This window comes from Leuresthes tenuis, unplaced genomic scaffold (genome assembly GCF_036924035.1).
Source record: "Leuresthes tenuis unplaced genomic scaffold, fLeuTen1.0.hap1 SCAF_3, whole genome shotgun sequence".
Classification (NCBI taxonomy): Eukaryota; Metazoa; Chordata; class Actinopteri; order Atheriniformes; family Atherinopsidae; genus Leuresthes; species Leuresthes tenuis.
The window spans coordinates 5,194,554-5,219,735 of record NW_027325357.1 but is presented as its reverse complement, the minus strand read 5'-3'; the positions used below and the strand labels follow the sequence as shown (position 1 = coordinate 5,219,735).

The 25,182-nt window shown below is 40.4% G+C and overlaps 6 protein-coding genes across 8 annotated transcripts in view; 1 reads left to right on the top strand and 5 right to left on the bottom strand.

Annotated features, from left to right (window-relative positions):
- The window catches only part of gmppb (GDP-mannose pyrophosphorylase B), a 336,004-nt gene that overhangs the window by 7,842 nt on the left and 302,980 nt on the right, over positions 1-25,182 (top strand). For 2 of the 3 annotated variants that reach the window (XM_072381493.1, XM_072381492.1), the window contains exon 10: positions 374-2,989. In XM_072381493.1, the coding sequence (XP_072237594.1) occupies positions 374-505 (132 nt within the window). In that variant the 3' untranslated portion in view covers positions 506-2,989. Of the gene's footprint in view, positions 1-373; positions 2,990-25,182 lie in introns of those variants that run through there. The other variant, XR_011915164.1, reaches the window with a different exon arrangement.
- Positions 5,246-6,785, bottom strand: LOC140302921 (zinc-binding protein A33-like). The gene has a single exon (XM_072381457.1). It carries the CDS (start codon positions 6,644-6,646, stop codon positions 5,246-5,248), a length of 1,401 nt encoding a protein of 466 aa, XP_072237558.1. The 5' UTR covers positions 6,647-6,785.
- On the bottom strand, positions 10,486-12,265 carry LOC140302945 (zinc-binding protein A33-like). The gene has a single exon (XM_072381488.1). It carries the CDS (start codon positions 12,057-12,059, stop codon positions 10,632-10,634), a length of 1,428 nt encoding a protein of 475 aa, XP_072237589.1. The 5' UTR covers positions 12,060-12,265; the 3' UTR covers positions 10,486-10,631.
- On the bottom strand, positions 15,082-16,640 carry LOC140304066 (E3 ubiquitin-protein ligase TRIM35-like). Its single transcript, XM_072383076.1, has one exon. The coding sequence runs from the start codon at positions 16,513-16,515 to the stop codon at positions 15,082-15,084; it is 1,434 nt and encodes a 477-aa protein (XP_072239177.1). The 5' UTR covers positions 16,516-16,640.
- Positions 19,968-21,684, bottom strand: LOC140302944 (nuclear factor 7, ovary-like). The gene has a single exon (XM_072381487.1). It carries the CDS (start codon positions 21,466-21,468, stop codon positions 20,041-20,043), a length of 1,428 nt encoding a protein of 475 aa, XP_072237588.1. The 5' UTR covers positions 21,469-21,684; the 3' UTR covers positions 19,968-20,040.
- Positions 23,034-24,656, bottom strand: LOC140302906 (E3 ubiquitin-protein ligase TRIM35-like). Its single transcript, XM_072381435.1, has one exon. The coding sequence runs from the start codon at positions 24,438-24,440 to the stop codon at positions 23,034-23,036; it is 1,407 nt and encodes a 468-aa protein (XP_072237536.1). The 5' UTR covers positions 24,441-24,656.

Here is a 25,182-nt window from a genome sequence, read left to right as displayed (position 1 = left end):
ACTCAGTTTAACTTATTAAACAGGCGCCGGTTGTGTCCGTGTCGTATGAGTAAACATTTCAGACGAGGGGCGGAGCTACCAACCACCTACGTCATATGTGTTGCTATAGAACCCAGAAAAGACCTCGGGGGAAGAAGCTAAAATGGTTACAGGAACTGAGGGCCGTGGTCCCGAGTTCCTGTATGTCCAAAACGCAAAAAAACGTCCCTATTCCTGAAAAGGTTATAGGAACTGCAAAAGGTTCCTACAGTGGGAATGCGCCTGATCACAGCCACGAACCATGACATGCATCCTTATTTAAGGATAAATTACTAATCGGTGTTAAACATTCAGTGGTGAAGATGACTCGTTTGGGTCTTTTCTGTGTCCTCAGGTGCGTATGGAGAATGTGACGGTGTTGGGGGAGGACGTGATTGTGAATGATGAGCTTTACCTGAACGGTGCCAACGTCCTGCCCCATAAATCCATCAACGAGTCGGTCCCAGAGCCACGGATCATCATGTAGCATCGAGCGGGGGAATAATAATTCAAGGAAATGTGAACTGGACTGAAAACTTTCACTGTGCAAGAGAGACGAGGGAGATTAGACGCTTGAGGAAGAACAAAAGGCTCCTTTATTCTTTTTTATAACTGATTTGGACTCGTTTTTTCCCTGCTTGGCTGCGTTTTCCACTAGTTAGAGATGATGGAGCAAGTAAAGAAAATGGACAGGAAGGTTAGTTTCACTTGTGGACGAAAAAGAGGACAAAAGACGAGGAAAGGGGCTGGATCACTTGGTGGAGGGATTAATGATGTGTGCGTTTATGGGATGGTGGGGTTAGGGAGCGATATAAACACTGCTGGGTAAATTCAGTTTGCATTTGCACTCTCTGGACAACTTTAATGATCAAAAACACTTGATGGATGCTAAAATCATGACCGGTGACACTGAGATTCTGATCCGAGAGCTGCTCTTGTGGTTAAAGCTGCAGGCGTGTGATGGCTCTTTTAAAAATGTGAATGTTTAAACAAACAGGAGTCATGTTTGTGTCCACCGGATGAATGTATGTCCAGGATAGCGACACCTTTCGCATCACAACCTCTCAGTTGATTCGTTTTTATATCGTTGTTCTTTCCTCGTATCCTTAAAGCTGTTGTTTTGCGTTGATAACAAACCAGTTACTGCTCAGGTTTTCAGTAGAAACCTGCAGTTTATAGGATGTTTAGAGAGGCTTGATTTTGTTTTAGTTTTTCCTGAAGAGGACTTTAACACCCCCTGATGATTTAGTTCCTGTTTAGGTCGCCTTATTGCAATGATTTCCTGGTTGACAGCGGGACCTTGTGACATCACAGTGAGGTTACAGACGCAGCAGAAGTTTTTGCTCAGTCTGGATAAATCTGGTTTATGATGAAGAAAACGCCGCTTTATTCTCAGTATGGTGGCCATTTTAGGACATTTGGGACTCTAAGCTGTATATAAGCTGGTTGCATCTAGTGTGCTGATTTGCTCGGGAAATGTTATTAAGTGTTTAGAGTTATTTTCCATCAGTTTTTTTTGTTGTTTTTTTAGAAATGTATTTATTTATCAAGTTACCATCAGTTTTACAGAGGTCGGGCATCCTGAATAAATGAGCTAATTTAGGGGTTCAAAGGTAAATGCTGTGCATTGATTTCTTGCATTATGAGGCTTTGTCTATAGGGCTCTGGTCAGGTTGGTGCATTTGAACTGGACACAAGCATCTCGGACATGCTTTAAAACTGAATGAAATCCACTGCTTGTGAAGTATTAAAGATATCCTGCTAATGTTTGCCCTTTGACTTTATAACCAATTTTTATGGGACCTGCACAGTTTTTAGGCCACTAATAGTTTAATCTGTGAGAAACTGGCTTCTAAAAAAAAACAGTTTAAACATTTGATTTAGAAATCTGACCATAGCTGTGTAGGCCAAACTTGTCTGAAAGGTATTAAAAGAAGCTTTTTGAACCTCTATTTTGCTCAGTGATTTAAGGAACCCGTAGTCTATAAAATGGCTGTAACTTGTTAAATAATTTCCCTGTAGCTCTAATATAAAACCTCCCTCCCCCAGGAATCTGTCTTGACTGAAAATCATCCGTCAGGGTTGAACATATTGGCACAGAAGGACTCAGAAGCACTTGTTTGACTCATGCAGCTCATGCCAGCATCTCCTCCAGCTTTGTTTGACATTTCAGTGAAACACAACTTGCTTTGATGGCAGAACTTTTAACTGCTGGAGCTCTGAATTTGAAGACTTGTTTTTAGGTAATGAGTAAATTTGGAGTCTCAGTAGTTCAGCGGACATGGGAAGTATTTAAGATCTCTGGAAAGTAGAAATCTGGATGCACGGCTGCTAAAGGGCCATGTGATGAGACTGTTGAACAGTATGTGGGTCAAAGACCGGTGAGGCCTCATTTGGAAGGCAGACGTTTGGTTGGATCATGTAATTTATGCTCGTCACTCTAAGGCAATGGAGACATTTAGCTTGTTTTAGCAAAGCTGAGGCTGCTGAGAGCTCCCCCTGAATTCCTGAGCTGAAACATTAAACAGTAGAAACTTTCTTCTTAGTAGCATAACCTGAAGTTCAGAGTCCCATCGATGCTTAAAAAGGAGAAAGTCATGCCAAACCTGGCAACATTTCTCATTCTACAGACTGACCGACGCTTCACAACATCAGACATTTTGAATTCTGTTTCTTGTGATAAAGTTGAATTAATCCTCTGTAGCTGAAGGCTTCTGAAGCTCGTTTCTCTAACAGAGGCACTGGTACTGAAACTGCTCTTTCCGTTTGAGACTTGGACACTGACTGCGATTATGTGCACTGTGTCAGTCAGCTGTCACACTATTCACTGCATGTTAAGCAGTGGTTCTTATGCAGTTAGGTATTAACAGTATTCAAACCTCTGAACATGTGAGGAGGGTCTGAATGAATGAAGTTGATTCTTGTAATGAAGTCTTTTTTTAAAAGAGAATAATATAATCTACAGACCACATCTGCTTAGTTTGTCCTTTTCTTTAATGCTTTTCACATTAATATCACTTCTGGGCACGACAAGTTTGGATTTTCACTAAAAACAAAATGTGTTATTTGAGCTGCGACTGCTTTGAATATTCACTTGCACAACGCACTGAGGAGTAACTGCAGTATGACACCCAGATGCTTATTATTTCATCATATGGACATGTGGTGACATTCAGTTGAGTCTGATAGTCTCAGACCACATGGGAAATCTGTCATATGTTCACACAAACTAAATTAAACCCAAAATGTTGAAGGTTTAAACGTGTAAGGACGAATGAATATTGAGCATTTTAATTTCCCTAAATTAAGAATGAAGTTAAAGGAAATACAGCAAAGTTGAAGCAGACTGCCTCCATTGATCTCATTGCCCCAAGCAGATATTTTTCTTTAAGATATGTATATATGATAATTTAAGGTTTGCTGAATTTGATTGAATAAAAGCAAAACGTATTCATTTGAATAAAAAAAAAAAGTAAATGTGGGAAATTAAAAAGATTGAGAATTACTTTAAAGCTAAAATAACCACAGGCTGAGAAGTTCATGGCTGCTCATTTTCTTAGAAACCTGATCAAATTACCTCGAGATTATTTAGTTGTTCATTAGTTGATTAACTTTAATAGTTTAGGATGATTATTAAAATTAAAACAACTCTTTAAGATAGAAGACGAAAGACGTTCAGCGTCAGAGAGGTTGCTGTAGTACCTGATTGTGCCACTAGGCGGAGCCTATTGCTTCGTTTCACAGGGTTTTGGTTTTTATAGTTATTGTCAACTGGTTAAACTCAGTCAGCTGATGGATGCAGAAGTGTTGATCCAATATTTAAAAAAAAAAAAAAACCTAATAGTGATATTTGTAAGTTATTGTTGTTAACTGGCCGAGGATCTCTGATTAGTCTGTATAATTTCAACAACATTAAATCGATCAGTTCCACCTGAGCAGCAGTTTCCAGCAGCTAGGAAGTGACTCAAACCCTCTATGACTAGCTCAGGTGAACTAGTAAGTTGTTTAAAGACAGTTTCAATTGTATTTTTTGCTGTAACTTACAATTTATACACACAGCACATCAAGTTTTCTACTGAAATGTGGCACTTAAAGCAACATTAAAGGAGTTTGTGAGACTTGAAATGATACCTCTGACTTGTTAAGAAGCATATTGACATTTATTATATACATTTCCTGGCTTTAAACTACCCCAGGTCGCCTGAGGGCTGAGATACCACAGTTCATGACTTTTTTCCTGCCCGCTTCTTTTTTGTTTTGCTTTACGGTCACTTGAGATTTTTGGGTGACTTTTGATGCCAATTCCACCTACAAACTCTCTCATCCATCAACAGTCCTGACACAGACAACCCAAAAGATGACGCACAGAAACAAAACTTGATCATAGAATTAAAAATAAAATAAAACAAGCTATGTACACAAGGCTGAGACACACAGTCCGCTATGTGTCTTGCAGTCATTTTCGACTATCATGAGTCCAACAAAGATCCCAAAGATGAGTTCCAGCTTATGTGTTACCTTTAAATCTGTCTAACATGGACAAAGAGGATGCACGTCAGGCTCAGCCATTACAACTCAAAGCGTAGCTATTTTACACTGTTTCAAAAATGATTCTGACATCTGTGCTGAACCCAGAAAGTTGATGGAAAGTTATGACCATACGTTCAAACTATTTTTGGTGTTCTAAGACCGTGAGTGTGAAGTAAAAAATCACCATAAAATGGGACACTGCAGGTAAAGATACGCATTTCAAGATTTTGAAGGCAAGTAAAGTTTATTTATATTACACCTTTCTCAGATAAAGATTACAAAGTGCTTCACAATAAAAATGGATAAAAGAAAGGACATAAAAAGAAGAAACGTGTAATAAAACCCTCCATAAGTTAAAGCTCGTCTAGATAAAGTTTTCTGTTGCTTTTAAAAAGACAACAAACTAAACATCTTTACCAGTAAATCAAAGCATTTTGTAACAAGACAAACGTAAAAATAACATATTTCAAAGGCATGGCTGAGGAAGACGAGGGTATGGATACAGGACTGGCATTCCTGCAGTCCTGACCTATCTGGATCTAATAAAGGCATAAAACTGAACATCTTGGATTTATTGCTGTGAAATGAAAGTTAATGTAAGAATCTCTTCATCTTCTTTTCATTTAAAGTTTCCATAGCGTACCAGCTTTTTCAGTTTTAGGGTCATTTAAAGCTTCTTCAGCAGCCCTAGAATCTCCTAAAAACCCATTGGTGAAGGGTCATTGTGCTGTTTTGTAACTGGTATTATCTTCAGGGGTATTTCATTCTTGGTGGAAATGTAAGGAAACAGCCTCTCAGTGAACCTGTGCTCAAAGATGTGAATCTCTTTGTCAGTATCCAGATCAAAGAATGAAACCCTCCCTCTGTCCCAGTCCAGCTGAACTCTGACCCTCTCCAGCTTCTTCACCAGGAGAACTTTATTTGGAAGCGGTGGAGAGACTGCTGTGTATTTTTGATCAAAGAGACATATTCCCCAGTATCCGCTGTGTATTTGACCCTTCCTTTGAGCCGACTCCTGTAACACACCTAAGCCCCAGAACTGCTCATTTCTGACCTCGACATCCCAGCTGTGAGTCCCTGACTCAAATCCTTCAGAGCTCAGGACGCAGTGCCGTTGGTCAAACCTCTCTGGGTTGTCAGGAAGCTTCTGTCTTTGTCCAAATGTCACAGTGGTCAGATCTTCAGACAGAATGAGCTCTGGATGAGCTGTGTTTGGATCCAGAATCAAAGGTGAGAAGGAAACCATCTCCTTCATCTTGATCCAGATGTTGAAGGTCAGGTTTCCCAGATGTTTGGCCTCATCGATCAAGGCTGCTGGCTGTGGATCATCCATCAGGGGGACCTGTTGGACTCTTTCCACTGCAGCCTGGTAGTTCTGCAGGAATGAGACGTCTCCTTCTCTCAGCTCCTTCTCTGTGACTATAACTGTGTCTGAAAGAGCTGCTATGTTCCTGTCCAGCTCTTTAATATTTCCCCTCAAAATCTGAGTCTTCCGTTCTTCTTCCTCCCTCAGAACACTAATCCTGGCTTCCTCTTCCTCTTTCAGAAACTGATGAAGCTTATTAAACTGCTCACTAACCTGCCTCTCTGTGTGTTGCACCTGAACCTTCATTTGTTTTGCTGTTTGATCAAAGTTTCCTTTAACGTGTTCAAACAGCTTAAGTTTCTCCTGTAAAGGTTTCAGAGATTTCTGCAGCTCCTGTCTGTGATCCCCTGCAGCTTCATCGATGGGTCTGAATCTGTGGCCGTCGTGTGCTTTTGAATCTCGACAGATGAGACACACGGGCTGCTGATGATCCAGACAGAGGAGTTTGAGTTTCTCAGCGTGCAGACTGCAGAGAGGCTCTGACTCCTCAGAAGCTTTCAGATTCTCCTCAAGTACGAGGGCTTCACACACATTCTTTAACTCCATGTTGCAGGCAGGATCTCCAAACAGAGACAGCTCCTTACAAAGCGGACACGTGTGTACTTGTTTCTCAGACCTCCATCCTTTCAGACATTCTTTACAGAAACTGTAGCTGCATTCCAGGTCAACGGGCTCTTTGAAGACCCCATGGCAGAGCGTACAGGAGAGCTCCTTTGCTGGCTGCAAAGACATCTTGCCTTGGAGTGGGAACAGAAAACCCAGCTGGAACAGCAATAAAACTGGTGTCCTTCAAACTTACTTCGTCTTTGAGCTGAGGCTGAACACAAACTCCTGTTCACAAACCTAAAGTAGCAGCATCCTAAAGTCGCAGTTTCCCAGTATTCTTTCCGCTGTAGTTTGTTCCTCTGCTCTAATGGTGAGTCCTAAAGACACTGTTCACAAAGTCCAGCTGTCATATGATATAATCTTATTCAAATATAGGAAGATGTACCTTTCATATGTGGAGGAAGCATGTGACAACATGCCAACTTTTTTTATTCTTTTTTTTATCAAACACATTTCCAATGCAAACTCAAGAAGTCCAACCAGATAAAGACTTCATGGCTTTATGACCCGTATGAAAAAGAGCATTATGACTTTTTCTTTTCACCATCACCTCTGGGATAGGCTCCAGCCCCCCCGCGACCCAACCAACGGATGAAGCGGGTATAGAAAATGAATGGATGGATGTTCACCATCTGTTCACACGTTTCCACTCTTTTTACCAGCCCTTCGGTGCATATGCTTTACCACTCCACAATGTACTGTAGATCACCACCTACAAAACTGTCCCAACTAGTTCAGTCAAGCTTTCAAGTCTTGGTGTTCCCCGACTGTTTTTAGATCCTGCTTTGATATGAGGTTTATTGTCTTGAATCTGCCTTCTGTTGGGTTTTGTTTGCTGCCATCCTATAATTTCTGTTTCACATCTTTATTGATAGAAGGCCCACACCTTTCTTGTCTGACCTGTCTTGCTCTGCCTCGCCTTCCCTTTTAATTTCTCACACCCAAATGTGACAAAATACAAAGTGTGTGACATTCAAAACATTTTTCAGGTCATTTATGGAACCCAAACATATAAATATTAAATATTTGTAACGGAAAAACAAAAGTTGGTTATCTTCAACAGCGTTCTATTAGTTTTTGACCCTGTTGTACAAGCCTTATATTGTTTATAGCATGTTTAAGACATAATCCTTATATAACAAATTTAAAGATACGGTCCTACTCTCTATGTCACGGATGGTGCAGATGAAGAGCGGTAAGGACCCAAAATGTAGATTCAAATGAGGCAGGAGATTGAGGGAAAGCTGAACTTGATTTATTTAAAGAATGTAGCAAAAAGACAGAACCAAGAGGGTTCCTGGTTCAATTCCCAACTGGGGCCTTTCTGTGTGGAGTTGGCATGTTCTCCCTGTGCATGCGTGGTACTCCGGCTTCCTCTCACCACCCAAAAACATGCACGTCAGGTTGATTTAGTCTCTAAATTATCCCTCGGAGTGAGTGTGCATGTTGTTTGTCTCTGTGTGGCCCTGTGATGGACTGGCGACCTGTCTTGAATGTACCCTGCCTCTCACCCAATGACAGCTGGGATAGACTCAGGCTTTATCTGGAACTGGTGGAGAGACTGCTGTGTATTTTCAATTACAAAGATCTATTTCCCAGTATTCAGTGTGGGAAATAAATTTTCCTCTGCATCACTGTGTGCATGAAGCGCTGGAATTCTCCTATCAATTACTGTCATGATGTTTTTATCTGGCTTTGTCATAGTGAATAGTATAACCATCACCTTATCTTTGAATGTGTTATATGATTAATAATTATGTCTTAAACATGCTATAAATAATATAAGGCTTTTCCAACAGTGTCAAAAAGTAATAGAACATTGATGAAAATAGCCAACTTTTGTTTGCATTATTGTGGACTCTGATACAGAGTTTACACAAATAAATAGTATCTTGTACTAAACCTTGTATTTTGTCACATTTGGGTGTGAGAAATTAAAAGGGAAGGCGAGGCAGAGCAAGACAGGTCAGTAAGTAAGGTTTGGGCTTTCTATCAATAAAGATGTGAAATAGAAATGAAAGGATGGCAGTTAGATAAGCAAACAAAACCCAACAGAAGGGAGATTCAAGACAATAAACCTCATATCAAAGCAGGATCTAAAAACAGACGGGGAACGCCAAGACTTGAAAACATGACTGAACTCGCTGAGACAGTTTAGTAACTGGTGATCTCAAAAAAAAGAAAGAAGTGACAATGCTCTCACTGATTAAAGCTGCATCGACTCCCACAGTTAGCTCAAACCAGATGACTCATGTTGTCCTAAAGTCATGTGACAAGACTCCAAAGGGGTTCATGTTATGTCTGAGAAAGAGTGGTTATAACTAATGGATGGATAGAAGATGAATAGAGACATATAAATGATCCAAAACATACTGCAAAGATTGTTCTTATCTTATTCCAGAGGAGGGAAATAGCTGTAAAATCAGAAAGTTAAACAACAGATAAACACAACAGAACATTTTGAATGAAGGAAAGCTTCATGAGAAGGAGCCAACGTCAGTGAGTTCAGAGGAATTATTCCACCTGCACACTGTTAGCGTTTTTAGTCTTTTTCATACGGGTCATAAAGCCATGAAGTCTTTATCTGGTTGGACTTCTTGAGTTTGCATTGGAAATGTGTTTGATAAAAAAGAAGAATAAAAAAAGTTGGCATGTTGTCACATGCTTCCTCCACATATGAAAGGTACATCTTCCTATATTTGAATAAGATTACATCATATGACAGCTGGACTTAGTGAACAGTGTCTTTAGGACTCACCATTAGAGCAGAGGAACAAACTACAGCGGAAAGAATACTGGGAACACTGGGAAACTGCCACTTTAGGATGCTGCTACTTTAAGTTTGTGAACAGTTTGTATTCAGCTCAAAGAGAAAGTAAGTTTGAAGGACAAGATTGAAAAGCACACGACAGCCACGGATTCAGAGCCATCGATGAAGCTGCAGATGATCACAGAGAGGAGCTGTAGAAATCTCTGAAACCTTTACAGGAGAAACTTAAGCTGTTTAAACACCTAAACTAGCGAACTAACGAACCACCAGGCTGCAGTGGAAAGACTCCAACAGTTCCCCCTAATGGATGATCCGCAGCCAGTTTCAGCAGCCCTGACAGATGAGGTCATATTTTAAGGCTTGAATTGATCATCTTCAAGTAAAAAAAAATTATGAATATGCTATTATAGTTGTATTTCAGTAAGTAATTAGAGAACGATTTAGAGACAGATTTTTCACCATTTATTCATGAATGCATACACAAAGTATACAACCAAACAGGTACAAACTGCAACAAAAATATACTTACCAAATACAAAAGCTTAACACCTTAAGTGTAATTAACTAACACAGTAAGTAACTTATTTAATACACCAAAGTTTTGTTTAATTGAAAAAGACATGACTAATCATTTAAAAATGAATATCTTTCAAAAGCCTTTCACAGCAGACCCCCTCCTTCAGATCCTGACCACCTCGGACTCGCTGTACCTCCTGTCTGCTCTGCATTATCGAACCAAAGAAGACTCTCACACACACAAACCAAAACAAACTAAACTGGACAGACTTGTTTTATAAAGTTCCTGTGATTGACATTTAGAAATGCGACATCACATCCATAACTATGCTTTTATTTGAGTGGAATCTTGTAAAAAAACAGGTATATACTATTTTTTTATTAATAAGAAAGAACAAAGATCAGAGATGCCTGAATCAATTTCTTATACATGAATGAATGAATGAACACAAATAGAAACAAATTAAGTTCACGAGAAATTCAACATCATGAGATGTATTGGAGTCATTAAAGACCTCCTGGCCTTCCCTGCAGTTTAGACACAATCCCCATCATTCTCTATGTGAGCCCAAAAAAGCCCCAAAAGTCTGGCCAGAATGTTCATCTGAATTAATCTAACATAAAGTAATTCTAACACAACATTTAGCGAAAATAGATGCCTGGAAAATGCCTTTTTATGGTTAAATAGTTCATCATAATGTTGGCACAGCATTTTGGCATAACTTCGGGATTCAAATCAAAATCACATATAATTCATATGATTAAAAAGATGAGAACTTTGTTGCAAACATGCAACAGCTGGAGAATAAATCATGTTTAGTGAGCCTAGAAACCCCAGAAACCTGCTGATAAAGGAACTGCATGTTCTTGTGCTACAGAGATGGTCATTGGGGTTATCTTCAGGGGTAATTTGTTCTTGATGCCAATGTAAGGAAACAGCTCCTCAGTGAACGTGTGCTTGAAGATGTGAATCTGTTTCTTAGTGTCCAGATCAATGAATATAACCCTCCCTCTGTCCCAGTCCAGCTGAACTCTGACCCTCTCCAGCTTCTTCACCAGGAGAACTTTATCTGGAAGTGGTGGAGAGACAGCTTTGTATTTTCCATCAATGAGACATATTTCCCAGTATCCAGTTTGTATTTCTCCCTTTCTCTCAATGGACTTCTTCACCACACCAACACCCCAGAACTGCTCATTTCTGACCTCGACATCCCAGCTGTGAGTCCCTGAGTCGAATCCTTCAGAGCCCAGAACATAGCAGTGTTGGTCAAACCTCTCTGGGTTGTCAGGAAGCTTCTGTCTTTGTCCAATCATCACACTGGTCAGATCTTCAGACAGGATGAGTTCTGGATGAGCTGTGTTTGGATCCAGAATCAAAGGTGAGAAGGAAACCATCTCCTTCATCTTGTTCCAGATATGAAAGTTGAGGTTTCCCAGATGTTTGGCCTCATCTATTAAAGCTTCTGACACAGGTTGTGGATCTTCTATCAGGGGGAACCGCTGGATTCTTTCCACTGCAGCCTGGTAGTTCTGCAGGAATGAGACGTCTCCAGCTCTCAGCTCCGTCTCCATGGCGTTGATTGTTTCTGACAGAGCTTCTATCTCTTTTCCGAGACTCTCAGACTTGTCCTTCATCCTGTAACTTTTCTGATTTTGTTCCTTCTTCAGAGCACTCATTCTGGCTTCCTCCTCATCTCGTAGAAACTGATGAAACTTATTAAATTCCTCACCGATCTTCCTGCTCACGTGCTGGGTCTGGAGCTCAATGTAGGCAGCTTTTTGATCAAAGCCTTCTTTTACTCGTTTGAACAGCTTCTGTTTCTCCTTTAAGGGATTCAAGGATTTCAGGAGCTTCGCTCTGTGATCCAGAGCAGCTTCGTTGACGGGGCTGAATCGGTGATGGATGTGTGCTTTTGAATCCCGACAGACGACACACAAAGGCTGCTGATGATTCAGACAGAAGAGTTTGATTTTCTCAGCGTGATCACTGCAGAGAGGCTCAGGTCCTGCGGAAGCTTTCTGACCTCTTTCCAGTAAGAAGGCCTCGCACCGTGTCTTTAACTCCAAGTTACAGGTGGGATCTTTGAACAGAGATATCTCCTTACAAAGTGGACATTTGCGTATCTGTTTCTCGGACCACCATTCCTTTAGACAGTCTTTACAGAAGCTGTGGTTGCACTCAAGGTTAACAGGCTCTTTGAAGACCTCATGGCAGAGTGTACAGGAGAGATCATTTTCTGACTTCAGAGACATCTTGCCTCAGAAGGGGAACAAAAAATCCAGCTGGAAGAGCAATAAAACTGGTGTCTTTGACACTTACTTTCTCTCTGAGCCGATGTATTTTTAAAACTCCTGTTAAGTGAAATGATTTAGCATGATGTTTGAGTTGCAGAATCACAGTATTCCAGTGTTCCCAGTTTGCTTTCCATCGTAGTTATGATCCTTCCCTGATGGCACACTTTGAAAGCACCGCCCCCAAGATGGTACATGTGATTACTTGCCCGTTGTGGGCATGGAATGAAGACTAAAAGTACGTTCTTCCTTCACAGCTTGAGCTTCAATGCAGCATATCCAATAAAACCCCACATGTTGGAATAAACATCAGAAATCCGCATTTTTGTGACACTTTCATGGCAACTGTTTGGTTGTATTCGAGCCACTGGTTTATACTCATCCGATTCAAACAACTTTGTTTATTCTGAAACAAAAAGTTTGTTTTGGATCGGTGTGTTGGTGGACGAACCACCTCCAACGCCTCCTCATTCAGGATTTATATCAAGGATTTGTCTGTACTTGAACCCTTTTAATCTCCACTCATCCAACACAGGTTGCCCACTTCAGTCCTAACATGAACGAAGCTCTTGTCGCCTAACGGCTGGATTAAAATATCAATAACACGTTGAGTCATTGAGGCTCTGAGGAATGTTAAATTCTACTTTCTTTTTCGTTTGCGGTCTGTTCATCTCCCTTTGAACACCAGATTTCTCTCTCCTCAGTAATGGAAATACATAATACCCCTAAATACACATTTACTGTTTGTCTTTTCATAAGATTTAGTTTTTTTTAACCTTATTTGACCACTTGTGTTTCATGTGGAACTTGATCTTCAACTGATACCTTGTTGTTTTGTTATTAGTTATGTAAAAAAAAAAAGTATGACCTCCTTCACTCCTAAGGTTTTATGAATCAGGGTATAAGGAAATAATCTGATCCTTACCACGTACCAAAATGTGCTAAATCCAACCTCAGATGAACAGCAACCCATGAGATATTACAAAATGTCATAACGTTTTAAACAATGATTAAACAAAAATGCAGAAGGGGGTTTAGATGTGAGATTTTAATGAGCAGAGATTAGTTTTTAGGGGTTTCATCAGTTCGCAGAGAAAGATGAATAACATCTTTTCAGCATTTATTCGTGATTACATTCATTCTACAAACACTGTGATACAGATCAGAGAAAATGTACATGTCAAATACAAAAAATCAAAAGGTTTACCTGTCAGAAGTGATTACATAATAAATCTGTACCACGTGTAATTGAATGAGAAGTGATTACACCTTTATCACAGCACACTTAAAGGCTTTAAAAACACTTAGAGCAGATTCCCCAGTTCAACCAGGCTCCCGTACATCTCCTGTCTGTCTCTGCACTGTCAAATAAAGACAATAATGACAAAAAATTGCCTTAAAAAATTATGCAGACTTGTCTTTAAAGCTCCAGTTTGTAACATTTAGTTGATCATACTGACAGAGATGCTATATGATATTCATAAATATGGAGCTTGGAATCATGAAAACTAAAATCATTGTATTTTCACTGAATAGGAGGAGTAATTTCCAACCAAAAACACTGTGATTACTTATCTTTACCCCTCCAAGTTATATCAGGAGCCCAGAACAGTAAAACAAAGCACTTACTCTGAAGGGCACGTTTTCATCTTTGTCACCTACTGTAGTTTTGGGTTAAATATGGGTTTTTATTCAGTTGTTTGCAATTTTGACCACGAGTTGGTAAATAGAATGAAGCTTTGGCAAAAGTTCAATATGAGGGAGTTCTGATCCATTTTATTCTCTCTTTCTTGCTTTCCTCTGCTGTGGTTCAATGGTTGTTCTTCTTCCTTTCTCACCCAGCCAATCACTCTCTTTCCCGTCCTTTTAAATCTCACTTCTGTTGTCAGACTCATTCAAGACAGCGTGTTGCACATCACTTTTCATTCGATCAGTTCTCAATGAAATGCATTTATAGTTATGATCACTCAAAACATCAACAGTGTAAATCATGTTGATCCATTCATACACGTACTAATATTGTGCTTTCTAATTCTGTACACTGAATACACACATGCTCTCACACACCTTTACAAATGTAAGATATATTGAAACTTATTTCCAATAGTGGAGCAAAGCCGGATGAGAGCGCAGCTTAAAAAAAGAGCACTAACCTGTCCACAGGTCAGAATAAACATAGAAAAAAGGACATTTCAAGATGTGCTTTTACAAAATGAATAAAAATGAATAAGAAGAATAAGACATGGTTTGAGAAATATAACAGTTAGATGAAATTAAATGTGTTCTGGTCATTCAAGAACCAACATTTTTTATGAGAGTTTATAAAAGGATTTTTCAGGAGTCACATTAGGAGCTGCTGTAAAAGACTTTTAGCTCATGTGAGATATGTCCTGACCATTCACCCGTCAGAGATGTTCGATGTTAATGAAGGAAAGTCTAATTAATATAACATGAAACTTAGTACAATAAGTCATCATGTAAACTCTCTTTATCTTCGGAAAATTCTATCATTCTGCAGTTAATCGTTAGGATCAATTCCCCTGAAATCAATGTAACCCTTAGAAGTGAGTTTATATGGGTTATTGGTTGTTTTTGATTTTTGAAAACTCTAATATATTCTAAATGTCAAAATCTTATCAACATAAAATTTTATCAACATAAGTTTTGTTTAAAAAAAGAAACAAACAACAACAAACAGGATGTTTAGGATTGTCCAAACATGATGATACTTATGCCACTTGTACGCTGATACTCACATACAATTCATACGATCAAGAAGCCAAAAACATGAAGGCAAATACGTACCAATGGTAGAATAAATCCTATTTAGTGATCCTGAAAATGCTTGAAACCTGGTGATAAGAGGACTGTTCCGTTACAGAAATGGTCTGTAGTACTCTGTTCAGATCCAATCTATTGTTGGTCCAAATGCGAGGAAGCAGCTTCTCATTGAAAGTGTGTTTGAGGGAATGAATCTGCAAGCCTAGAAACCCCAGAAACTTGTTGATACAGTGACTTCATGCTGTTCTGTTACAGAGATGCTCATTGGTATTATCTTAAAGGGTAATTCGTGTTTAGTTCCAATGTAAGGAAACAGCTCCTCATTGAAAGTGTGTTTGAAGGTGTAAATGTGTTTCTTAGTGTCCAGATCAATGAATATAACCCTCCCTCTGTCCCAGTCCAGCTGAACTCTGACCCTCTCCAGCTTCTTCACCAGGAGAACTTTATCTGGAAGTGGTGGAGAGACAGCTTTGTATTTTCCATCAATGAGACATATTTCCCAGTATCCAGTTTGTATTTCTCCCTTTCTCTCAATGGACTTCTTCACCACACCAACACCCCAGAACTGCTCATTTCTGACCTCGACATCCCAGCTGTGAGTCCCTGAGTCGAATCCTTCAGAGCCCAGAACACAGCAGTGTTGGTCAAACCTCTCTGGGTTGTCAGGAAGCTTCTGTCTTTGTCCAGATGTCACACTGGTCAGATCTTCAGACAGGATGAGCTCTGGATGAGCTGTGTTTGGATCCAGAATGACAGGAGAGAAAGAAACCATCTCCTTCATCTTGCTCCAGATGTTAAAGGTCAGGTTGCCCAGGTGTTTGGCCTCATCGATCAGAGCTACAGAGACAGGTTGCACATCATCCAGCAGGTGGCAGTACTTGATCATTTCTGCATCGCTGTAGTTCTGCAGAAATGAGACATTTTCGGCCTTTAGCACCTTCTCTGTAAATCTGATTGTATCTGAGAGAGCTTTGATCTGTCCACTCAGAGTATCAGTCTTCTTCTTCATCATCATAGTCTTCTGCTCCTCTTCTGACCTCAGAGCAGATATCCTGGCCTCCTGTTCCTCTTTCAGAAACTGGCGAAGCTTATCAAAATGCTTCACAATCTGCCTCTCTGTGCGCTTTGCCTGGAACTTAATGTGTTCTGCTGTTTGATCAAAGTTCCCTTTAACTTCTTCTAAGAGCTTCAGTTTATCCTTTGAAGGAATCAAGTAAATCATGAGCTCCTGTCTGTGATCCTCTGCAGCTTCATCGATGGGTCTGAATCTGTGGCCGTCGTGTGCTTTTGAATCTCGACAGATGAGACACACGGGCTGCTGATGATCCAGACAGAAGAGTTTGAGTTTCTCAGCGTGCAGACTGCAGAGAGGCTCAGACTCCTCAGAAGCAGAAGAAACTTTTCGATGTTTCTCCAATAAGAAAGCCTCACACAGGTTCTTCAGCACCAAGTTACAGGGCGGATCATTAAAAAAAGAACACTTCTTACAAAGTGGACACGTGGGAATTTGTTTCTCCGACCACCATCTCTTCAGACAATCTTTGCAGAAGCTGTGGCTGCACGGCAGGACAACAGGGTCTTTGAAGATGTCGTGGCAGACTGGACAGGAGAGATCCTTTTCTGACTGAAAGGACATTTTACCTGAGAGTAAGAACCCAGCTGAACAGCTGAAGTCGTCCTTCAAAGTTGTTTCACGTTAAGCCGAGTCTTCTTTAAAACTCCCGAAGTATGCCAGTGTTCCCAGTTTACCATGAATTATTTCCTCTGATGGCACACCATGAGAACACTGCTAATGAAGAGAAACTGTCTGATGTTGCATGTAATTTATTCCCATGTGAGCATAGAATGAGGAACAAACATTTAGTGGGGGAAGTAAGAACCAACCATCTTTCATGAAGAGGGAAAAAAACAACTAAAACTTTTCTCACATTGTTCACATAAATTATAGCTGCTGGAAGTAGCTACGTCTAGTAAAACCCTTTGATTTACATACTTTTCAACTGGACACAATCACCTTTCCAAACATGCCATTATTCAGCATTTTGTCCTGATAACTATGGATCCCTATTACCATGTATATACACAATTAGGCATATATAACTATAAAGAATAGTTGATAACACACTGACAGAATGCTGCTGGACAAAACCACAGCATATCAATCAGTGTACTAATCTGTCTGCTGTCAGCAAACATCTGAAACATCTACTTTTGTTTATCTTTAGGTTGAAAAATGCTATTTTGGCTCTTTTTTAAAATTTTCTTTTCTCTAAATGTTTATTGAACTTTTCATATTGAAATTAAGGGGGGAAATGGCAATGTGGTAAAAAAAAGTGTGCCGTAGTTGTACCAGACTTTAATTCAATCCTGATATCTAGATGAGATCACTGTCAGTCTTTAAATTTGACTGACTGAGCATGGATTCATAAGATGCTGTCTCAACCACTGCATTATCCTTTAATCTGTAGATTTAGACATTTTCAAATCTCTCATAATAATTTTGGCAGCTGTGATCAAATGCTTAGAATTTGGGAAATGGAACAACTGAACGCTGCAGGATTTTCAGTCACACTGACTTTGACAATTCAACTCCCACTCAGCTTAAAAATGCAAATAATTTTTGTTATATTTCATCTAAGAGTTTAAATGATGGTTGTCTGAGTCTGCCAGTCTTTCGTGCCCCTCTGCATCGATGTAGAGCCTCTAAAAGCCACACAAAGTGAAACTGCCAGACGTTGCATGTAATTGGTCGCCCATGTGGGAATGAGGAACACAGAGACTGGGAGAAACGCATCAAATCACATGAAAGAGCAGAAACTGCTATTAAAGACTAAAATTCACACGGAACTGAAATTTACATGAGAGTGATCAGTTGCAATGACAGTTTCTCACCATGGGATCGTTCTGCTGAGCACACTTGCGCTTAAAGATGCTGGGTATATGTCTTGGGAATTTTGACCTTCGGTTCCTCTTACGGCGGTGTGGTGGTTAGCAGCGTCGCTTCACAGGTTCAATCCCCATCTGTGTGGAGTTTGCATGTTCTCCCCATGTATGCGTGGGTTCTCTCCGGGTTCTCCGGCTTCCTCCCACCGTCCGAAAGCATGCATGTCAGGTTAATTGGTGTCTTTAAATTGTCCTTAGGAGTGAGCGTGCATGGTTGTTTGTCTCTGTCTGACCTGTCCTCGCGCCCAATGACCCCTGGGATAGGCTCCAGCCCCTCGCTACCCGACCGACGGATTAAGCGGGTATAGAAAATGGATGGATGGGTTCCTATAAGGTCTTTCCTTTGACTTGGCCAGTTCGAGCATCTTTATTTTCTTCTATCTATGTAATTTCTTTCTGTCACACAGGATCTGTGTGCGTCTCCTACTCATCTAACATTCACCCAACGAATTAAAGTGCGCATGACTTTATTCATCTTCCACCCATTCATCCATTAACTACGGATGTTTTATTCCTTACGTGACAAGAAGCTCTTTGGATTTCTATGTTTTTGCACTTTTTAACAAACTTGTGGATCAAATGCAGCTGTGCTACATGAGAGGTTTGCCCTACTTTTTACTCGTTACTGTGTTATCTGTTCAGATAACAGATTTCCCCTCCCTGCATAACATTTTCCACTCTATTCATCAGTCTCTCAAGTGTTTATACACTTCCACTCCACCGTACACTACCTCCGAGATTGAAGTTATATTTCCATTGGTGCCTTCTAATTTTTGAAGCCTGTAGTCGTCCACACACTGTAATTAAGATAATATTAAGATAATAACATAACAAAAAAAAGAGATGTGTCTGTCTTCCTGAAATATTAAAGGCTTGTTTAAACATTTCTCACATGTCTCTTAAAATGTTGTAGCTTTTCTTTTAATAACTTTATTTGTAGGGAATAAAAACTTTAATTTCAGTACATAACTTTATTCTGACACAAAATCAAAGCGATTCAACTCATTTTAACTTGATGAGAAAGTTTTGGAAAGTTTTCCTTTTTCACCGTTGATTGATTGATGCATTTAAACTTTAAAAACACACTGACACGAAGTGAAAAGCCATAGTAAAGATGACAGTAATCCTGTACCTGTGTCAGCCACATCCCACATGAGCTAAAAGTCTTTTACAGCAGATCCTGATGTGACTCCTGGTCACCTGGACCTCTCCAGTAATTCAACTGCAGTGATCCCTCATTTCCTGTCTGTCTCTACACTGTCAAATTACAATAAAGACACTTTGAAGAGAAAGAAAACACAGATAAGAAGTCCACAATTACAAATGTTCATGTAGATATAACCACTTCAACTTTTTAAGACATATACATTTTGAAATCTCACCAAGTAGAGTGCTGACTTTGATTTTTAATCCTTTCAATGACCAGTTTTCATAGTTTAGAGAAAAGTTGAACTGATACATGTTGTAATGTGATGAAATCCCATAAATATCAGGCAAAGTTGCTATTTTATGTCCTTTTCATTATTTAAATTGTGGAATCCTCAAATCCAGTGTACACAAAGTTAACCATATATGACAGTTTGAGATTTAACAGCTAACAATGAAAGCACAACGTATGAATCTATACACAAACCAATTTACAGCTAGCAAAGATCAAAGTTTTCTGAATTAATTTTTTAAAGAGTTGGCAATTTTATCTTTTTTTATGTTTTATTAAACTTCCCAAACATTAGCATAACAACAGAATGAAATGGCATAAAACAACACCCCTTTGTGCCCTTTCTAATTATATGATGTTTACCATCTCTTCTTTTATGCTCACACCTTAATTGACCAAATAGATTTCCTTTCTAGCTTTAAAGAGGAAGTTATCTAACATCAACATGATTATGAAACAGTCAAATCGCCTTTCTTCATAAAGACATAACCAAAGTGCTTTAAAAATGAAAATAGACCCTGTGATTCTGAGATTGTGACAAGATATTGGAAAGTTGATGTCCCAACAGCGTTGGACTTTTATCACTGGTATGTTATGTTTATGCATTTAGCAGTTACACATGAGGATGTAACATTACAGCTAACATCAAAGCTAACATTAAGCTACATGACCACTTGTCAGACTCTGTCAGAGGTGACAGGTCATCCATGTGTTTGAAAACCTTAAAAATGATGATGAAGTACACAATAATGCTAACAGTATGAAGCATGTTTAGTAACTCTAGAAACCCCAGAAACCTGTTGATGAAAGGACTCTGTGTTCCTTTGTAACTGACACCGTCATTGGTAAGATCTTGAAGGCTAACTTGTTCTTGGTGGAAATGTAAGGAAACAACCTCTCAGTGAACGTTTGCTTAAAGATGTGAATCTGTTTGTTAGTATCCAGATCAAAGAATGAAACCCTCCCTCTGTCCCAGTCCAGCTGAACTCTGACCCTCTCCAGCGTCTGCACTGAAAGAACTTTGTCTGGAAGCGGTGGAGAGACAGCTGAGTGTATCCCATTTGAGAAACATATTCCCCAGAATCCAGTTTGTACTTGACCCTTCCTTTGAGTCGACTCCTGTAACACACCTAAGCTCCAGAACTGCTCATTTCTGACCTCGACATCCCAGCTGTGAGTCCCTGCTTTAAATCCTTCAGAGCCCAGAACACAGAAGTGTTGGTCAAACCTCTCTGGGTTGTCAGGAAGCCTCCGCTTTTGTCCAGATGTCACAGTGGTCAGATCTTCAGACAGGATGAGCTCTGGATGAGCTGTGTTTGGATCCAGAATGACAGGAGAGAAGGAAACCATCTCCTTCAACTTGTTCCAGATGTTGAAGGCCAGGTTTCCCAGGTGTTTGGCCTCATCTATCAGGAGTCCTGAGACAGGCTGTGGATCTATCCGCAGGAGATCCTTTTCGACTCTCTCCACTGCAGTTTTGTAGCTCTGGAGGAACGAGACATCTGCTTCTCTCAGCCCTTCCTCTGCGACTCGGATTGTATCTGAGAGAGCTGTTATCTCCCTGCTCAAAACAGCAATATTGGCTTTTATCACCTGATTCTTCTGCTGTTTTTCCTCTCTCAGGGCAGAAATTCTGGCCTTCTCTTCCTCCAGTAGACACTGGCGAAGTTTCCTAAACTGCTTTTTGATTTCTCTTTCTGTGTGTTGCGACTGGATCTTAATGTGTTCTTCTGTTTTATCAAAGTTGTCATTAACTTTTATGAAGAGCTTCAGCTTCTCCTGCAACAGCCTCAGGGATCCTTGCAGCTCTTCCCTGTGATCCTGTGCAGCTTCGTCGATGGGTCTGAACCTGTGGTTGTTGTGTGTTTTTGAGTCTCGACAGACAACACACACGGGCTGCTGATGATCCAGACAGAAGAGTTTGAGTTTCTCAGCGTGCAGACTGCAGAGAGGTTCAGATCCTGAAGAAGCTTTCTGATCTTTGTCGAATAAGAAGGCCTCACACAGGTTCTTTAACTCCAAGTTACAGGGCGGATCATTCAGAAACGAGAACTTCTTACAGAGTGGGCACGTTTGTGTTTTTATCTCCGACCACCACCTCTGCAGACAGTCTTTACAGAAGCTGTGGCTGCAGTCCAGGTCAACGGGGTCTCTGAAGATGTCATGGCAGACGGGACAGGAGAGATCCTTTTCAGACTGAGAAGCCATTTCACTTCAGAGTGAGGACAAAAACCCAGCTGGTGAAATGGAAATGCTGCCTTTCAGACTCACTGTCACTTTGAGCTTCTTTACGACTTCTGTCCAAAACTGCAAATCGGCACATATCTGGCACTCCAGGTTCCCAGTGGCAGTATTCCCAGTGCTCCAAGCATTCTTTGCGCTGTAGATGTTATTCTCATGTGTGCTCTCTCATGCTTAAAAAACAAAACTTATTTTTGTACTCAAATGGGTGTGGAATGAGAAACATGGAGGACACACCTTTCTGGCTTCTGATTGCACCATTGCTGCAAAACCTCTTTCTGTGTTTCCTTGTTCACTATCATAACCAAACCCTTGTCTGTTCAATAAGAGGAGAGATCAGGTGAGTAGTAATTTATGAGTTTATTTCAGACAAACAGAATTAAGCTGAGTTTACACAAAGCAAACACTAACCAGGTGGAAACCAGGGAAAAGGAGGCGGTCCAGCTGCTGTTATTTAGATAATCAGACAGACCAGTTGAACTGAGTCTTTGTGACAGCCTGACTCCACCCAGAGTCCTGCAGAGCAGCTTTTAAGACATCAGGAAGTGCCAAGAGAGCAAGCTGGAGACATTTCATTTAACCATAGTGTGTCATTGTTTTAACCTATTACAGATTATGAAAAGTTGGAAGCATCATCTTTAAAACATTTTACTTTGCACTGTAAAAGAAAATGGACGTTTCTAACATTAGTTAACACATTTCTAAAAACTGGGTTACAAAACCCTTCATAAACTAGCGAGGGTGTGGTTATGTTTTGTTGTTCATGAACAGTACCAGGCTACACCTGCATGAAGAATGTGACTGAGTGTGATTTGTGTCCATGTTTCCTGCTCCCTCAGTAAATATCCAACAACAAGGTGTTGCATGTGAAGCATCTTTGACTTAAATATAACATATAAGATCAAAGCGTCTCACACACACATCAAAACAGATCTCAACTAACACCTCAGGTTTTGATAACTAATATTTATATATATATTCACTCGTTCTAGAGATTTGAACACATCCAAACAGACTGAGTTGAGGGGGTCTCTACATGCCCCACAATGATCTGTATCAATAGAAATGTAAATTAATGAAAGAAAAATGAGCTGCTGCAGGTTCTCCCCTGTATTATTCTGACCAAAGCAGGTCCACAGACATATATATACCTCAGGTGGTAATATAAAAGGACACATTATGTCTCCTTTAGGCAATTACACAAGTGATTTTAAGCATAATTTAAACAGCACTTAAAGTCAAATCCATATTTGCCCACACAAAGTAATCTCCATCTACACTGATATGTTTGAAATTGCTATCACACCATTGATGTACACTGATTATGTGCGGATTTTTCTGACAAACACAGACAGCATGCATGTGTCCACCATCATTTCTGAAAGTCTATGACTCCCTGGTGTGGACTCTGTTTAAGGATTTTTGTTTTTACATTTTCTTCTATTGAATGTCGAACCTCCAGAGTGACGTCACAGACATCCAAAGATAAAGTGTAAGCATGAGAAACCTTTCTATAAATGGAAGAAGCTTATTCATAAGGGCACTGCATGCTGTTTCTCTACAGTGATAGTCTTTGGTATTATCTTCAGTGGTAATTCATTCATTGTTTCGATGTAAGGAAACAGCTTCTCAGTGAAAGTGTATTTGAAGGAGTGAAGGTGTTTCTTCGTGTCAAGGTCAAAGAAAGACAGCTTCCCTCTGTGACAGTCCAGCTGAACTCTGATCCTTTCCAGCTTCTTTACTGGGAGGTTTCCATTTGGAAGTGGTGGAAAGGCTGCAAAATATTTTCCTTCTAAGTGACATATTTCCAAGAAGCCAGTCTGAGTTTCTCCCTTTCTCTGAACGGACTCCTTCATCACCCCCAAAGCCCAGTATTGATCATTTCTGACCTCGACATCCCAGCTGTGAGTGCCTGAGTTAAATCCTTCAGAGCTCAGGACACAGTGGTGTTGGTCAAACCTCTCTGGGTTGTCAGGAAGCCTCCGTCTTTGTCCAAATGTCACAGTGGTCAGATCTTCAGACAGGATGAGCTCTGGATGAGCTGTGTTTGGATCCAGAATCCAAGGTGAGAAGGAAACCATCTCCTTCAACTTGTTCCAGATGTTGAAGGCCAGGTTGCCCAGGTGTTTGGCCTCATCTATCAGGAGTCCTGAGACAGGCTGTGGATCTATCCGCAGGAGATCCTTTTCGACTCTCTCCACTGCAGTTTTGTAGCTCTGGAGGAACGAGACATCTGCTTCTCTCAGCCCTTCCTCTGCGACTCGGATTGTATCTGAGAGAGCTGTTATCTCCCTGCTCAAAACAGCAATATTGGCTTTTATCACCTGATTCTTCTGCTGTTCTTCCTCTCTCAGGGCAGAAATTCTGGCCTTCTCTTCCTCCAGTAGACACTGGCGAAGTTTCCTAAACTGCTTTTTGATTTCTCTTTCTGTGTGTTGCGACTGGATCTTAATGTGTTCTTCTGTTTTATCAAAGTTGTCATTAACTTTTATGAAGAGCTTCAGCTTCTCCTGCAACAGCCTCAGGGATCCTTGCAGCTCTTCCCTGTGATCCTGTGCAGCTTCGTCGATGGGTCTGAACCTGTGGTTGTTGTGTGTTTTTGAGTCTCGACAGACAACACACACGGGCTGCTGATGATCCAGACAGAAGAGTTTGAGTTTCTCAGCGTGCAGACTGCAGAGAGGTTCAGATCCTGAAGAAGCTTTCTGATCTTTGTCGAATAAGAAGGCCTCACACAGGTTCTTTAACTCCAAGTTACAGGGCGGATCATTCAGAAACGAGAACATTTTACAGAGTGGGCACGTTTGTGTTTTTATCTCCGACCACCACCTCTGCAGACAGTCTTTACAGAAGCTGTGGCTGCAGTCCAGGTCAACGGGGTCTCTGAAGATGTCATGGCAGACGGGACAGGAGAGATCCTTTTCAGACTGAGAAGCCATTTCACTTCAGAGTGAGGACAAAAACCCAGCTGGTGAAATGGAAATGCTGCCTTTCAGACTCACTGTCACTTTGAGCTTCTTTACGACTTCTGTCCAAAACTGCAAATCGGCACATATCTGGCACTCCAGGTTCCCAGTGGCAGTATTCCCAGTGCTCCAAGCATTCTTTGCGCTGTAGATGTTATTCTCATGTGTGCTCTCTCATGCTTAAAAAACAAAACTTATTTTTGTACTCAAATGGGTGTGGAATGAGAAACATGGAGGACACACCTTTCTGGCTTCTGATTGCACCATTGCTGCAAAACCTCTTTCTGTGTTTCCTTGTTCACTATCATAACCAAACCCTTGTCTGTTCAATAAGAGGAGAGATCAGGTGAGTTGTAATTTATGAGTTTATTTCAGACAAACAGAATTAAGCTGAGTTTACACAAAGCAAACACTAACCAGGTGGAAACCAGGGAAAAGGAGGCGGTCCAGCTGCTGTTATTTAGATAATCAGACAGACCAGTTGAACTGAGTCTTTGTGACAGCCTGACTCCACCCAGAGTCCTGCAGAGCAGCTTTTAAGACATCAGGAAGTGCCAAGAGAGCAAGCTGGAGACATTTCATTTAACCATAGTGTGTCATTGTTTTAACCTATTACAGATTATGAAAAGTTGGAAGCATCATCTTTAAAACATTTTACTTTGCACTGTAAAAGAAAATGGACGTTTCTAACATTAGTTAACACATTTCTAAAAAC

Coding starts and splice junctions, on each gene's coding strand:
- LOC140302921 (XM_072381457.1), bottom strand. CDS start 6,646: ATGTCTTTGCAGCCAGCAAAGGAGCTCTCCTGTACGCTCTGCCATGGG.
- LOC140302945 (XM_072381488.1), bottom strand. CDS start 12,059: ATGTCTCTGAAGTCAGAAAATGATCTCTCCTGTACACTCTGCCATGAG.
- LOC140304066 (XM_072383076.1), bottom strand. CDS start 16,515: ATGTCCTTTCAGTCAGAAAAGGATCTCTCCTGTCCAGTCTGCCACGAC.
- LOC140302944 (XM_072381487.1), bottom strand. CDS start 21,468: ATGGCTTCTCAGTCTGAAAAGGATCTCTCCTGTCCCGTCTGCCATGAC.
- LOC140302906 (XM_072381435.1), bottom strand. CDS start 24,440: ATGGCTTCTCAGTCTGAAAAGGATCTCTCCTGTCCCGTCTGCCATGAC.